Genomic DNA, 17,691 nt, shown 5'->3' with positions numbered 1-17,691 from the left:
CAATGTCGATAGTGTCACAGCAGTTACTGTCCTCTCTGTCCTTCAATTTAATCCTCATTCAAACGTCTTTTTTGCAAACTCGTCACATGACCATGTAAAAAAATAGTACGACTGATTTCTAAACTAGCTGACTTAAAACTTTTCCCTTCCTGCTTATTAAGTAAAATATTTATCCTTCCTGTTTTAAAAAAAGAAAGATTCCATCCTCATTCACAGATAATCTTATAAGGTCATCACATTGTTCTTCTGGTGCACAGTTAAAGATTTACTCACAAGTAAAAGATAATGTACTGGAAAAGCACAAGCCTTTATAGCAGGGCATATTCCAATGTCAAGATGGTCGACTAAGATTTGACAGTGCTGGTTACGTCAAAACAAGTAATCTGACCTTGTGGTACCCATATAATGCTTTGCTTGTTTTGAGTTCATCTTTAATATAGTGGTGATGAATGATGGCGTAATTGACCCTTTTCAACACTTCCATCCTCAGTCGAATCTGTGGCTTCAGTGACGTGCAAACAAAAATCTATCTATCTATCTATCTATCTATCTATCTATCTATCTATCAATGCAATATACCTCTTACATTTAACCAGTATAATCAGTACTTTCACTGGACCTGTTTGAGATCACAAGCTTGCAATAGCCTTGGGGAAAGTCATATGGAGGTTGTCTTTGGCTCTCTCCAACATTCCAGTGCTTTTCCTTTAACCAGAGCCTGAAACCCAAAGCTACAACAGAAGCAGTTCCTCTATCCGTCACATATTAAGACCAGTCCTCCCTCCGTTTCAGTATAACTCATTGCCCATCCCTTCTAAGAGACAAGATGATAGACTTTGAACCGCACTGGCACTGCAGTCTGTGGTTCCGCATAATTTTGAAATAGTAGGTGCAGTTGATGAGGATTATGGTGCGGATAGAGTGAGACTTAGCTGATGCACCTTATATAACACGATTTTGGTATTTTTGCATCCTCCAGAAGCCATCTTTGACACAAACCAAAATGTACAAAAACTATTAAAGTTTTTCCTGAAAGAACATGATCATTGCTAATGCTAATAAAAAAAATATTTTTTTCAGGAGAAAATATGCTACAGTAAAAATCTGTTAATTGGTTAACTGCTATCTAGTCTCACGGTGAACGTGATTTCACCAAGTACCACATGTTCCTGGATCAACATCTTTGTTGATCCTGGAACAACTTTCCAAATCAACCAATCAGATTTGAGGGACAAGTTTACAGTTTATGTCAAGTTTAGGCTTAGAACCAGAGTTAGGTGCTTTAACATCAGTGTTATTCACCTATCCTTTCCCTCTGATTTTAGGGAAAAGTTATGGGTAGGGTTAGGTTTAGGGGTAGGGATAGGGTAAGGACTACATTTTGGGACAGGAATGTTAATCCAGGATCAACAAAATATGTTGATCCAGGAGCATGTCTTACTTGGCAAAATCACGGTGACCCTAGTCTCACGTAGCCAGACCTTCAGACTGACGCCACAAGGTTTGGACTCGTATCACAGCTTTCATTGGCCAAGGACCGCCCAAGAGGACGTTTGACTGACATGTAACGCACCCAAACATAGTTCGTTTTGTTTTGCGTCATGTTTAGGGGCGTGGAAAAGCAATGTCGATGTCCTCACGATAACTGACCGGCGTGCTTCAAATAAATTAATAATTCAAGAATGTTGTGCAAGTTTACTGCAACAATGGAGCCTCGAACTTCGCATACTTTTGAAAATCCTCAAAGTGGTCATTGTCACAGTTGTAAAAAACGATGGCTTTCTTCCATGAGGGGGTTTGGTGTCAAGACGGCTTTGTTTCCAGGCAAAGAACGCGACACACATTTCTCCCGGACATCCTGTAGAATTCAACCAATCAAACGACAACTTCGAAACTCCATGTTTTTCCCATTTTGTGTGCCGTATGCATTTTACAGGTAAAAAAATGGTATACTGACATTATATCACTTCATGAAATACGGTTGTAAGTTAATATGCCATCCTGTAATACCTCAGATGTGGCAATCACAACTGCTGGTTATTAACTGTAGATGTAACAGGATAGATACAGTGATATAGCTCGTCTGTCTGATTTCGCCTTGACTTTATCCAGTAAACGTATTACGTAATGTCACTGCCATTGGCTGTAATGCAGGGGGCCTGTCCCTTTTGTCCCCTACCTGTATGAGACAGGAAGAGGAGTTGGTCTGGGAAAGCGGTAGTATGGTTCTTATATCTCACCCAATGATCTAACCCGACGTTCCTTATTGGCTCCACTGTAAGGTTTATAATTAGAGCTGGAATTTCAGTGGAAATATTGAGAGAGGATGATCTGCAATGCAACTTCAATCGCTGAAGCCGTGAGACTTTTCAGTCGCTTTGTGTCTTATTAAATCATTAATTTAACTTGTTCATTTCCTTATGGTTCAAGCATAGATGAACATTGTTGTTAAGCGGTTGTGTAACTTGCGTTCTCCTCCTCATTCACTCCATTTGCTATGTAAGTGTCCTTCTTGTCTAATAATTACATTTCACTAGTGATTCAACAACCAAGAGAAAGCCAAGTTAAAATTTTTAAATTCTGTCATTATTTTCTCATTACAAACCTGTATGACTTTCTTTTTCCTGTGAAACTCAAAAGAAAATAGTTTTTGCTCATAAAATGAAAGTTAATGGTTTCCAATATTGATTTGGATCCCCACTGAACTTTATTACATGGACAAACAGAGTTGAAACATTCTTCGAAACCTTGTCAGACACTTTTAGTGTATTACACACATCTTGCAATGTGGATGATCATAAAAGAATAAGCCCTGAATGGTAGGTGACCCATATGGAAAAATCATGCAGACATAATTATTTAAAAGAGGTAGGAAGCCACAAACAATAGACCCTCTCTAGGAATTTAAGGCTTGTTGGCAGTTACACACTGAAATTGGTCTCCAAGCTACTGTATAGAATGTGACTTTGATCTCAGAAACATGTTTTAATATAGCCTAATATTTCTTTTTTGTTTACAGTATGTAGTTTTTATCAAGAGGAAGCCAGGTAGACGACCGTTAACCCAAAGTTAATCATTCATGAAGTATTGGCCCCATCATATGCGCACACACATACACAACAAGCACACAAATTAGCAAACCGGATGTGATTCAGCGCTGTTCCTATCCCCTTTTGTCACCAGCCATAAATATCCAAGTGGGCTATTCTACCCAAGAAGCCTTTGAAAGAGGCAAACATGTTTTCTTGAAATAGACTCGGTTCATCAAGTTGAAGCCTCCTTTTGTTTATTTACATAAGATTTCGCATATTCAGTCGTAACACAGAATAATGGCGTAATATAAAATGCCAGATGTTAAAGTTTTGGGTGACGTGTCCTAACCAGAAGTTTGTTCTCGTTCTCTGGGCTGTATGTGTCGTTATTTTATTATTCTTGTGATATAGGCAGGCCCCACATCAAAAGTCCTCATAATAATTGTCTTCAAGATTAACCAGAGGGTGTGATTCAGATTCTGCCATCATAAAATAAGTAATCTTTCAAATAAAACTGCCAGATCCCTCTTATCTGTGTTGTTTAATGCTGTTTGTATTGCGGATATTGCTGAGTTGATGTTTAAAACTGCGAAAACATCAGTAAAATGAAAAGGGCTCAACAGGACATGGGTCAATGACAAATAAAGAAAAGAACATTTCGGGGCCATTTAACTAAATAAAAATGAAAGAGCACATTAGTATAACATGGCGGCATTGTAATTATCATGAGGGAATGAATTAATAAAACGTGGCCATGAATTAATAAGTTGTGAGAACAAATTTCTAATGTGAGCGACTCCGTAAAAAAAAAAAAAATTTTTAAACTTTAATTGTGAGTGTCAGACTTAATCATTACTATATATATAAATAATATACAAATATAAAAAGCATTTTTAACAAATAATGAAATTATTAATTCATAAAATCTATGTATTTGGGGAGTTGCACCACAAGGTCACCTTGTACCTTGAAGTGGTCCTCTCTGTGACATCATTTCCTATTTTTATGGGTTTTTTTCCCTGCATGTTGGTTGCACCACATGGCTTTGATTTTTAGAAAAAGTTAGTTAAGACTTAGCCAGACTAGTTAAAATTTTCTTTTCAATAATTTCATTTTTAATTAGGCTTTTCTTCCGTTTTTTTCAGTTGTATCACATTGACATTTTGACTGTATATCCCCCAAAGAAAGTGTCAAAACGAATTTAAATTCAGAACATAACAACATGCTTATCAAAGAAGAGGAACAAATCTTCCATTATATGTATTTTTAAATTAATTAAAGTCACCACAGTGTCCACATTATCAGACACTACCTATTGAAATCTACAGTTTCACAAGATCCAGTCTCTCTATTTTTATGTGCATTTTACTATTTTATTTCGGCTGTACGCGGGCAAGAACCAAGGAACTTTTTCATAAAAAATGAAAGCTCATAGCAGCATGATGGATGAATGCCAGTGTACTGGCCTGTGTGGCAGTAATTTCCTGTTTGTAGAGGCATCTGTAATGGCTTACACAGTTCATACTTGTAGTGGGGATTCTGATAGATAACTGTTTTATCTCTTTTCCAGCATATATCCTCCAAGCGCAACCATGCCAGTCCTTAAGAACCTCCCGTCTCGGCTGAAGGGAGGCAGATTTAGTGTGGATTTGGAGACTACGCGTAGTGAGTACATTCTCAGAAAAATGAGTCTTAACCACAATCCATTTGAGGAGCCTGGCTCAGATGAGGACTGGCCCAGAAGCAACGGAGGCTCACTCCTGGATGGGCGTGTGCCGCGGGACAGAAACCCGTTTGAGGATGAGGAAGATGAAAATGAGGCTAATGAGGTGCGACGTGGAGGCTCAGGGAAGGGAAGCTCCATCAAAGGCACTCTGGAACGCATGAAGGGGGTCTCCCCCCTCAAGACCCTGGGCAAACTGGGCAAGAACTTGCGCATGTCTGCCAGGAGCAAGGGCAGGGAAACCCCTTCCCCACAGGGCTCTATAGGTTCAGCCTCACCTTTGGGGAGGAAGAAGAAGGGCAGACGGAGTTCAGAAGGGAGTTTGCTACGGTATGATGGGTTGGGATGGGAATTGAAAAGAATTAAACGGTTCTGCTTCCAATTCCTCTTAATGAAGTTCACCCAAAAATGATCCTATGATTTACTCACCCTCAAGTCAAGGTGTATATGACTATCTTCTTTCAGACGAACACAATCAGAGTTATATTAAACAATATCATTGCTCTTCCAAGCTTTATAATAATTTGAAAAGTCCTAAAAAATGCATCCATCCATCATAAAAGTAATCCATACAGCTCCAGGGTGTTAAAAAAGTCCTTCTGAAGTGATGTGATGCGTTTTTTTAAGAAAAATATCCATATTTAAAACTTTATGAACTAAAATAACTAGCTTCCGGCAGCCTACGCAAGTCGACTTACTCCAAAAGAGTAACCCCTGACGCAATGTATGACGGACGAGGAGTAGCGTAAGCTAAGGTGAGAGTAGACACCTCTTACAAATGGGGCTGGGCAACAATTTCAAGCTCCTTTTTCTTTTCAAAATCCTCCGACATTTATTTTTAAAAATTCTCGTTTTAGACTTCTAATTCGTGACTGGTGTTTTGTTTTTATTTGCTCTATCCTCTTCGCTTCTATGTTTTTCAATACGTCACCCATCAGGTCAGAGGTTACTCTTTTGCCGTAAATCAATACGTACGGTCGTCTGTCAGAAGCTAGTTATTTTATTTTATAAAGTTTTAAATATGGATATTTTTCTTACACAAATGCATCGCTTCACTTCAGAAGGCCTTTATTAACCCCCAGAGTCATATGGATTACTTTTATGATGGATGGATGCACTTTTTTGGACTTCAAAAAAGTGAGGACTTCACTTTTTTGGACCTCCATTCACTACCATTATAAAGCTTGGAAATAGCAATGATATTTTTTTTATATAACTCTGATTGTGTTCGTCTGAAAGAAGAAAGTCATATACACTTAGAATGGCTTGAGGGTGAGTACATCATGGGACAATTTTCATCTGTAGATTTGGTTGCAGAGTTCAGTCTGCGCCGTTGAATAAATAGTGCAGGGAACACAGTATGTGTAATCTTCAGCAGAAGAATGCACATGCGATAATCAACGTAAAAGAATGTCATTTGGTTCCGGTTGCATTTTTAGAGTGCAACATTCGGGTTGTTTTTTTACTTATAAACTTCTAAACTGTTAAAGACAGACCTCCTGTGAGCCACAAGTTTGTTAATCATTGGTGGTATATGCTTTTGTTGAAGCCATTAGCCTGCATTATTTTAACTTATTTTTTAATAAGTTATTTTTTAAGTCCTGGTGAGAAACTATTATTCATGATTCTGCAAAGAAACCCCGCCCACTCCTATGAAGCATTGCGGATGATTTAATTGTTAGTCTCCCTATGCTCTCAAACTATATAAATATTTGCGCATGTCTGATATTTTGCAAATTAAATCAAATATATTGTGTAGATATGTAACTATATCTATTTCTTTAAAGCAGTACTATATTATATTGTAATACTGTAATTCTATATTATATTTTTATTGGATTATGTCATTCGGAATGCATCATGGGATTGTAGTTCTTTCCCTCATTGAACCCATTAAGTACACAGTCTTGTACATTTGACTTTTTGCCTGATTTTCAAATACTTTTTTGCTTTAAATAATTCAATTTGTAGCTAGTTGATTTGGTTGATAACTTAAAATTCTTTAACAAAGACATTTTGAAAAGAAGAATTAATAAAAAGAAAACCTCTGGAACCAAGATGGCTGAAAATGGTTGGGCACTGTTGCACAAAAGAAAGAAATGAAGTGTGATAAACAGTTTAGGACTAATTAATGATTTATATGATGATTTACTGCCAAAGGGGGAGGGAGGAGTGTTTGGGAAACTCATTTGTAAACAATTATAATTTTTGTAGTTCCATTTGTTGCCACTAGTAGAATAGACACACTGTTCTAGACACATGCCTTTAAATCCATAGTTTTTTAACTACACTATTAGTTTATGAAAGACCATGTATTTTTGTGCTATTGCAACAATTCATTTCATAATTCATAAAGCTTTCCTGTGTCTCAAACAGCAGAAGAACATGATTCTAGCAACACCATGGTCATGGGGTTGATTCCCAGTAAATACATGAAAATGTATACCTTGAATTAGATGCAATGTGCTTTTGATAAAAGTGTCTGCAAACTCAAAATGTAACTAATCAACCTTATCAACTTTCTTCTTCCTATAGAATGGCAGGGAGGTGTAAAGATCGCAAGGAGAGCTTGACCAATGGTGACCTATGCTCAGAAGCTGATTCTGACTCCACCAGCCGTCGACTCTCCTTCCTGAAGATGGTGGGCAAGGGCAAGATGAAGAGGGAGTCCATGCAGGACCACTCATCCCAGGGCCCCGAGGAAGAGCCAGTTGAGGAGGTGCCCGAGGTCAAACCCAGGGAACCACTTTCAGGTAAACAGTCGACTAGTGAATCTGAAGCTGTGCATTTGTATAGCAGCATTCAGCAACATACCCATATTCCTCAAAAAAAGGACCAGATTTACCTGTCCATTACAAATGAAATATACATTATAAAACTGTTTTTGTTCTATATGTGTTTCTCATTTTACACACATAAAATGTTTAGCAGTTTAGCTGTTTATAACAGTTGTTTTGTAATTGTTTGTGTCAATGTAATACAGTATTTCTGATTATTCTAATTTCTTATGAAGCATAATTATATTGCCCTTCTAGAAAATCTACAGGCAGTCATCAAAGACTGTGATAGTGCTAAACATGGCATTATTTGCTAATTAATTCACCATTTAAACTATGAATGTACAACTAATATCTAACTATCTTTAATGCTTGTTCTCAAACCTTTAACCACAACTGTACCAGAGCGTGGCTGTTTAGCTTGACCTGCATGAGCATGGAACATGCTACGTAGGAATTTGCACATGATTGCATGCTCAGGTTTCAGGCTTTTCACTGCAAGACCATGAGAGATAAGGTTCAAAACTGGCAGCAAATTGCAAGCTCTCTTTGTTAAAGAAAAAAAGCCTTAAGAATGGTACTGAAGGATGAGAATGGATACCTTCAACCTAGCAATGCGAATTGCTAACGTCACAGGACTGGACTGTTTTGCAAACATATCTACAGTGTTAGTGGTTGCTGGTGCATTTGTTGAACAGTCAACAGAGTTCATTGTGTGCTCAACCTATAATTTTATTTCAGCTATGCTCTTACACAATTGTGTGTCATTTTGAAGCAAGACTCTGATTACCACGTTCAGATGTTTTTGATTAGAGTTGGAACTAAATTTTGCAGAAAGATTGATAATCGGGGAACATGACTGTCAGAGCGGCATGCATTTAGCTGATTATCAAGGCTTTTTTTTTTAACTAATCGTTCCTACCATACGGGCTAGAGGGCTGTCAAATCTGAAACCATCAGTCTCTTTACCTTGCGTAAATGCAGCATGGAACATGATAAAAGAGGAATCTGAGCAAAGGGGAACTGAATGTGCCCAACAGTGTCATGTTTGGTCATGTCTTTGCTTTGTTTCAGCAGGGGGGAAAGGGTTTCTTGCTGCTTTGCATGTCCCAGCTGACACAGCAAAAAATCACTTTTTATTTGTGTATTTAGCCACATTATGTTGACGGGAAACCTTCTCGTGACCTCTCGCAACAGTCATGTGGGTTTCCAAGTTATTAGTTTAGTAACTCTCAGCTATCAGCTGAGAAGACCACCAGACACTACGATCCATCTGTAATTTGGTTGAAGAGCATTTTTATTTACACATTGATTGGATGTCATATTAAATATACAAAATTCCAATGCTAATCCCATTTTCTTGTTTAGTATCTGTTTTTGTGATCCTTACTTAAGTATTCCAGGAAAGGTCTTCTGTATGAGCTTAAATAATAATTCCCATTTATTTTGCAGATGTACGTGTTGTGACAAAAGAAAGCATTGCTTCATCCATGCAGCTGTCCTCAAGTGGCAGCACATTCCTGAGGGAATGATAATCTAGACTTTTAGGATTTAATTCAGAGAGAGAGTCCTTTTTAATAATGTTATCAAACATCTTCACAGTGACGTATTCAAATGGTATATGGATCAAAAGAAACATTAAATAAGGAAGTAACGCTTCAAATAATGTGCAATGCCATGCATGCCTCGGTTGCTGTGCATGTAAGAAAAGCCAGAAAATTGAGTGAAGAACAGGGTGTCAATCCTGTTCATGGAGTGTGTCAACTGTCAACCAGATCAGATTTCACTTGATGAGTAGGCAAAACATTTTGTATGCTTTTACTTCCTGTGTCATTGCTTTACCAATCTTAAATTCTATAGCTCAAAATATAATTAATATAATTATATCAATTATCTATCTATCTGTATATGTGACCCTGGATCACAAAACCAGTCATAAGTCGCACGGGTATATTTCTGGCAAAAGCCAACAATACACTGTATGGGTCAAAATTATCGATTTTTCTTTTATGCCAAAAATCATTAGGATATTAAGTAAAGATCATGTTCCATGAAGATATTTTGTAAATATCCTATCGTTAATATACAAAACATTTATTTTTGTGAGTGAATGCTGCACAATCGTGAACATAAATGGACTACTTTAAAGGTGATTTTCTCAATGTTTCGATTTTTTTTGCACCCTCAGATTTCAGATATATATATATATATATATACAGTACTGTGCAAAAGTCTTAGGCACATTAGTATTTTCACCCCCAAAAAATGGTTTTAAGCCAGTTATTTATATCTTTTGCTGTAGTGTGTCAATAGGAAATACCAGTTTACATTTCCAAACATTCCTTTTGCCATTAATTGTAATAATCCATTGATATTTTGAAATGCACAAGGAGTCTGACAACAGCCGGTGCTCCACATGGAGATCTGATCTCATCATCGTATAGAGTCTGTCTGGGGTTACATTAAGAAACAGAAAAAACTGAGACAGATGAAATCCAGAAAAACTGCGGAAACGTCTCCAAGACATTTGAAGAAAAACTTCCTGCAAAGGTGGTCACACCAAATATTGATTTGATTTAGTTAGAAGAGAAGTTAATTGATCAATAAAATCTATTTATGACATTATCTTTTAAGCATCCTCACTTTACAGGACTTTTAAACAAGTACCTAAAACTTTTTACAGTACTTTAGCTTTGCAGGAAGGTTTCTTCAAGTGTTTTGGAGACGTTTCCACAGTTCTTTTGGATGATGATGAGATCAGATCTCCGTGTGGAGCACCGGCTGTTGTCAGACTCCTTGTGCATTCGAAAATCTCACTTGATTTTTACAGTTAATGGCAAAAGGAATGTTTGGAAATGTAAACTGATATTTCCTACTGACACACTACAGCAAAAGATATAAATAACTGGCTTAAAAAACATTTTTCGGATGATCTTTTTGATGAAATCTGAGAGCTTTCTCATTGACAGCTACACAACTACCACTTTGATGCTTCAAAAGTTCATAAAGAGATCTTAAAACTAATCCACATGAATAGAGCGGTTTAGTCCAAAATTTAATGAAGAGACATGATCGCATTATATGATGAACCGATTGAATTTAGGCTTTGATTTTTGCTACATACAGACTCAGTGGGTGCCAAAAAAAATGAAACCACAATGAAAATCTGGAATTTTTGCTACAAATGTGGATATTAAATCAAAGGAAGAACATACTAAATGTTAAATTCTGAGATTAAACTTAAACTTCAATGCAATATTTCGCTCAAATTGTTATGCTGCAAGTTTCCTTAACAAAAATGTTCTTTCTTTTTACAAAATACCATGCTTTCCAATTTTTTTCCATTTTGTTTTGCCATAACAATATGAAGAAATTGTTCTTGGTACACAAAGCATGTTGCAACTAAACTTCATTGTTCAGACAGCAAGGTCTTCGTTGCGTTCGGGTGGCTGGTATCTGTCAGAACTGAATGCATTCAATTGTCTTTGGGATTGGCAAAGTGTAAGATGAAATCTGACTGAATTGATAAAGCAGCCATATAGAAGGGCGTTTACCCCTCATCCTAGTGAATGATTTCCAGACCTCACCAAATTACTACCCGCAACCCCCAACCATAAGCCATAACTACAGCTGAGAGCCATTCCGTCATGGCCGCCATGGAAACAGTATCTGAATGGAATCACTGCACTCAAATTTATGATAGCAAATATTCCCACATGCCAACTGGCAGAGTCACTCGTAAAAGGGAATAGCCAACACTTCCACCTTATCCAGCTATTGTCCAACACTTGGCAGGAAGATTTGTCCATGCATGTCAAATAAACCAACAAGCATTAAGTGAGGGCAGGGTTCCACTTAGTGTAAGGTGGAGTACTCGGTTTTTCAAATGGTCCAATTTAGGTTTGCTCTGTTGACGTTGGCCATGTCTAAATTAATTAAGAAGGGAGTGGGACCGTTCTGTCCTGACCTAAGGTCCCCAGTGGCAGGCGAGGCCAGTTGTCACTTTGATTGCCACTTCATCTCACTGGGCTGGACATTGAAACAAGATTTTAGCATGTGAAAATTCCTTCTGGACAGGATTGGGCACAGGGGACGATACCGCCAAGTATTACTCGACCCATCTGCGCTTCTAAGGCAGAGGCAGGAAATACAATCGCCCTTCACTTATTAAATATTTCACTTCTGGGGAAAATATGTCTACTCTGCACATGCTGAGCATTAAATGGGGGAAGTGAATGAATGAGAAAGGGAATTTCAGTAGGCTGCTATTCCTCAAGTTCTTCGGTTTCTCGTGCTCCTGCTTGACAGGAGAATTTTGACTCTGAAACCCTTACAGAGGGAGGGTTCATGGAAAATGGTCCTGAACCTGTGGCACGACAAAGAACAGATCATATTCCATTACATTCCTAGAACTCAGGCTAATCTTTTCCTTGTAACGGCTGATTGGTCCTGCTGAGAGGTGTTGGTTGTGCAGGTGTGTTGGTGCAATGTTAGCAGATATCTTGCTTAGTCAGATCTATTCAGTTGAGTTGGTTGTCAGCCCCCACCCTTTAAAATCCCTGGCCAAAAGTAAATACCATTACCTCCTCTTGGAAATCATGGTGGAGGTATATTTGTGTAGCATAATGCCATATGTGCCCTTAAAAGGCAACACTTCAATCCCTGTGGTTTTCATTAAGGAAGGGTGGTGACATGTCCATGCTTAAGTGAAGTATGCTGTACACACCATGAATTTAGTGCATGAGACTTTCTGGAAACAAAGAACTAGTGTTGTCCTCTCTGCACAGCTCAGCTCAGTTACTGGCATCGATCCGCATTTTAATAACTGTGGGATAAAACCATTTAAACTGCATGGCTTTTAACATCTGGACCATTGCTTGTCCAATATAAAAGTCTGTCATTCAAAACAAATACATATATACAGTTCTGTCATACAGTATATACATATATATAAATATATATAAAACAGCATTTATTTAAATAGAAATACTTTGTAAAAATGTAAATTTCTTTAATGTCAGTTTTGATCAATTTAATATGCTCTTGCTGAATAAAAAGCATTTATTTCTGCCTAAACGTTTAAACAAGATGTAAGTTAAAATATGCAAGTATTTATAAGTAAGTTCTTTATTATATAACACATACTGTAAACACAACCTTGTTTTAAAGTTCAAATGCTTGCAAAAGTCTTGGAGTTTGAAGGTTTTATGGGCCTAACAAACAGATTTATGAGCAAGTGTGAAAGAACACTTCATTACCTGGAATGCCATAACCTGTTGAATTTCTTTGAAGTGAAGTTCAGTAAATTTCAATTCCTGTTATTTCAATTCCCATTCAACGTACTGTAGTGACCAATTGTTTTTTTTCATTCATGCATTAAAAGGGAGCCAGTTTCTAAATTCTGAATTTTGCACAACTTCTCAGACATAAGCTTACAGGGTCAGCTTTTACTTCCCCTAGGGTTGAACAGTAGTCCTATCTCAAAGTCACTTAGATGATATAGTGACATGCCGTCCTTGGGTGGAGGACTTTTCACATGGATGAGTTGCAGAGGAAGTGACTCTAATTTTTAACAGGCAGCAAATTAATTTTTCCACCTTATCCCCTGTCTGCGTTAGCGATAAGCCTTTTGGTATTGTATTTTATATTTAGATCTCCTTCCATTGGACTGGCACACTTGGGCTGTTATTATCCGAGATGGTTGAGAAGGGTGTGGGGTCTGTCATGGCAGTACTGGACAGTCCATCCTCGATAGGGATAGGGACAGATGAGTCAGGCGCCAACCAAACGCCCCCGCATCCTTCCCTCTAAGAAGAGGTCAGGAAGTCACAGGAAATATATGGGCAACTCAGCACCGCAAAGGGCCCCTTACTGTCCATTCAATGTTCTGAGGAGGAATTCAACAGCAGCGCCAATTATTTGCACAACTGATTTGTGACATGTCTTCATCTCAATAGATGCGTGTTGAGAATTGTCAGTAAGCAAGCTTAAAGGGTTAGTTCACCTAAAAAGGAAAATTCTGTCATCAGTTACTCACCCTAATGTTGTTCAAACCCATAAGACTTTCAATCATCTTCAGAACACAAATGAAGATCTTTTGATGAAATCGGAGAGCTTTCTGTCCCTCCATTGACAGCTACGCAGCTACCAATTTGACGATTAAAAAAGTTCATAAAGAGACTGTAAAACTAATCCATCTGGATTGAGCGGTTTAGTCCAAATATTCTGAAGAGCCACATTCACTTCATATGATGAACAGATTGAATTTAGGCTTTAATTCACATTTAAACATTGATCAGCGAACATAAACAGAAGCTCAACCAAACCTGTTTGACGCCCAAGAACAAACCTCATTGGTTCTCGCAGAAGCTCAAACGTGCTGCGTAAAAACGAATATTACTTTTGGCCACTACTGTATGTTTGTGTGTGTATATTATAATTGTTAATTCAAATACAATTATTATTTAGATTTTTTTTTTAATAAATATTTTAGTAAAATTATTATTAATAATATTATTATTATTATGAATATATAGTATATACCATAGAAGTTTGTCTGGTTAAGCTAAGAACTTGGAAACATTACATGCTGGTCACTTGCATCTGTAACACAATATGGTGGTGACCAGCTTTGCTAGGCCTTTCACTATGTGAACTTGTTGACCTCTAGACTTTCCTATGGACTGGTTAATGAAAAGCTGTTCTCGAAGCCTCCCAAAACCTGTCTCCAGTAATCAGACCAATTTGTTAGACCATGTAAATGTGTTCATCCCAAAGGAAAGGAATGGAAATGATGAAGGATGGGTGTGAGCACTGACCTCAATGAGAGCCCGTCTGCTTCATCAAAGACATTTTTTGGAATGTAAAAAAGAGTTGCTGCACATAAGAAACACAAGTGAGATCATTATAAACTATAGCCAGCAAAGTGCATTGGCAGTCCTTTTGACCATCTGGAAGATATACTGCATTTATGTTTTAGGTTTAATGGTATGAAATTTACTAATGGGGGAATTCTGAAGAATTGTATTGGATGGCCAAGAGAATGTTCCCATATTCACTATCTTCTGGGTGTTTTAGAGCAGTGGTTCTCAGCCCTCATTGTTCACAACTATTCCAAGTCTCCATGACTTTTTTTCACTTTTTTGTGGTTTAGTGGATAAGGACAATTTCTACACTGTAAAATATTTTGGAGCTTGGCTTATTTAGAACAGCATATTTTTATAATAAAAATGTCCATGGAGTTATATTTTATTCATTCAGTTTTTCCAGTTCTAGAAATCAGAAAATGATGCTACCTCATATAGCCAGGTTTTTCAAGACAAATACGAATTGTGTTTTCTTTTTAAAACACACACCGATAATCTTTGTTTAATTCACAACATCGAAAAATCTTTTCTCCCCCCCCCCCCCCCCCCCCCCCCCTTTTTTTTACAGTGTACGGGTTCAGGAACAACATTAAGTATTTTCTTGTAAAACACACACCAATAATCTTTGTTTTATTTTTGTTTTTTTTTATTTAGTTTTCAGAGTCTAGCAACAACATGAGGGTGACTAAACAATAAAAATGTAGTATTCGGTCTCTGCTGTGTGACTAACGGATAACCTTATTTTCTGTTTTGTCAGTATTGGAGATCCTGCAGTTGGTGACAAAAAGAGATTTGTTTTTGGCTGACACTCACATTCTGGAGCTGGAGCAGGAGTGTAGGGAGGCCGAATCTCCTACGGCAGGGGGCACTGAGGATTTCACCAGCCCCAGCAGCAAAGACAGCAGTCGGCGCAAAGCCAAAGATGTGGAGCTGCTGTACGAGGCCCTGCAGAAAGAGTTGTGGGATGTGGTAAGGGATTCTCTGCGTTGCCCTACCGCCGGACCCAACCTGGGCCTGGTGGTCCAGGTGCTTCAGCAGGAGGAGCAAGCCGATCGGGACTGGGCTCAGAGCGAACGAGCTGCTCCAGGAGGCCCACGGCCAAGGGAGTTCAAGAAACGCTGGAGGGAGGCGGTAGTCGAGTTAGCTGATGCAAACTTACCCCAGCATGAAGAAGCACGGGCAGGCGAGCTAGCAGCCTATCTGGATAAGCTTAGAGTCCGTATGGTGGAGGACCTCGGGGCGGCTCGGCGCAATGTGGTGTCTGTATATCCGGTGGAATACGACTCCTTCCAAGTGTACACACACAGCTACCACCAGGCTGTTACCCGTCGTCTCCAGGCGATCACCAATGGAGATCTGCAGATCATTGACATATACTCTATGCTAGACTGGCTCTACAACATTTACAATAGGTAAACAGTAGTTTGACTAGGTTAATGTCCTCAAAGGGATAGTTCCTTAAAGGGATTTTAATGAATATTCAAAACACCAATTCTCATAAAATGAAACCAAAATCAAGCTCCAAAAAAGTACTATAAAAGTGGTCCATATGACGTCTTCTGAAGCCATATACAAATGTGATGTCAGGTTTGACGGCGTCAGTTCTTGTGTGTCTTGCAACTGGACAAAATGCAGCAAGTTTGAATATGCATGCGTACAAATGATATTTGATGATTGAAGATTTTTTTTGTGATTGACAACTCAAACTTCAAGCTTTTCCTCATATATACCTATCGTATGACTTTAGAAGACTTTGAATTTAGCATATTTAGTTATATGGATTATTTTTGTGGTGCATGTTTTTGTCATGTTTTGGAGCTTGATAGGCCCAATCCTCATTAACTTTTATTGTATAGGAAACATCCCGGATATTATGCAAAATATCTTTTTGTGTGTTTCACCGAAAACAGAAAATCTACTGTTGAGAGATGAAATAGCTTTAGGATGAATAGATTTTGACAGACAAATATTCTTTTAGAGGAACAACACTACCATTAAAAAGTTTGGGATCAGTAAGTTTATTTTTTTTTATTTTTTTTTTTTAACAAAAACATTAAGCAGCACAATTGCTTTCAACATTGATAATAAGACATGTTTCTTGAGCAGCAAATCAACATATTATAATTTCTGATTTCTGAATGATCATGTGACACTGAAGACTTGAGTAATTGCTGCTGAAAATTTAGCTTTACCATCACAGAAATACATATTTTTTTTATATATTAAATATATGAACTTTTTAAAATATATTAAAATAGAACACAGTTGTTTTAAATTGTTACTGTTTTTTTTATTAAATAAATGCAGCCTTGGTGAGCATAAAGGCCCGTTCACACCAAAAACGATAACAATAAAGATAACTATAGCGATAACTATGTTAGTGTCCACACCAACGCACGATATTGTTCTGTTTATTCTGAACGCGCACAGCTATGTCGTCTCCCGCTTTAAATGCTCAAGCTCTTTAATGCAGGATGGATTCTGATTGGCTGTCAATGTTTTTAACTGGAAATAATCCTTCTGAAAGTGATATCAATGATATTGTTTCTCTGTGCCGTTATATTTTGTATTGTATTGTTACGTCCTTGGTGTGAACAGGCCTTACGAGACTCAAAAATATTATCAAATCTTACTGACCCCAACCTTTTTAATTGAACGTTAATGTACCATTTCTAGTTTGCACTGACTCTATCCAGTTGTCAAGCCACATACAATTACAGCAAACCTAAAAGCAGATTGTTATAAATAGCTTCTGGTTGATATGAGAGGTGAAACCCACTCTTGTACCTTCCCATTCCTGTTCCTTCATAATTCAATGTTTCCTTATGAGTGAAGTCCAGACTCAGTTTGTGATTTGCTCTTCCTGTTGTTGCTGCAGAGATGTCCTTGGAACAGTCACCATAACAACACCCATTAACCTCTCGCAGCTCGGCCCACTGCTGCCGACAGAGACGGTGGAAAAACTGGAGCTCGACTGCCTTAACTCAGTCAGGGTAAGAACTGAAATTCTCAAACCTCATCCCCAAGTATCTTCTAGCCTTTTCTGCGTACCCTCAAACAACGGCACATCCTGTCCACTCAAAGAGATGGCTGGTCGTTTCAACCTGCACGGTCAATTAGAGTGCGGCATTTCAGGGTCAACGCACGGCTTTCCTGTCTACATTGAGCACTACACAATAGAAGTCAGTTTGACAACACATTTTTCCCTTCACTCATTAAGCAACATGAATGTTTGGTGTTTTGATAATCCTTTAGCCCATCCAGAAAAGGAGTGACATTAGTCCGAATACTTA

The 17,691-nt window shown here is 38.0% G+C and overlaps 1 protein-coding gene across 1 annotated transcript in view; it reads left to right on the top strand.

The window, feature by feature from the left end:
- Positions 1-17,691, top strand: part of exoc3l2b (exocyst complex component 3-like 2b) — a 31,531-nt gene that overhangs the window by 6,308 nt on the left and 7,532 nt on the right. Inside the window, exons 2-5 of the mRNA XM_079887118.1 lie at positions 4,603-5,085; positions 7,291-7,508; positions 15,156-15,810; positions 17,277-17,584. Coding sequence (XP_079743244.1) covers positions 4,625-5,085; positions 7,291-7,508; positions 15,156-15,810; positions 17,277-17,584 — 1,642 coding nt within the window. The 5' untranslated portion in view covers positions 4,603-4,624. The remainder of the gene's footprint in view (positions 1-4,602; positions 5,086-7,290; positions 7,509-15,155; positions 15,811-17,276; positions 17,585-17,691) is intronic.

This window comes from Squalius cephalus (assembly GCF_949319135.1).
Source record: "Squalius cephalus genome assembly, chromosome: 11".
Taxonomy (NCBI): Eukaryota; Metazoa; Chordata; class Actinopteri; order Cypriniformes; family Leuciscidae; genus Squalius; species Squalius cephalus.
This window is presented reverse-complemented; position numbering and strand designations above follow the sequence as displayed.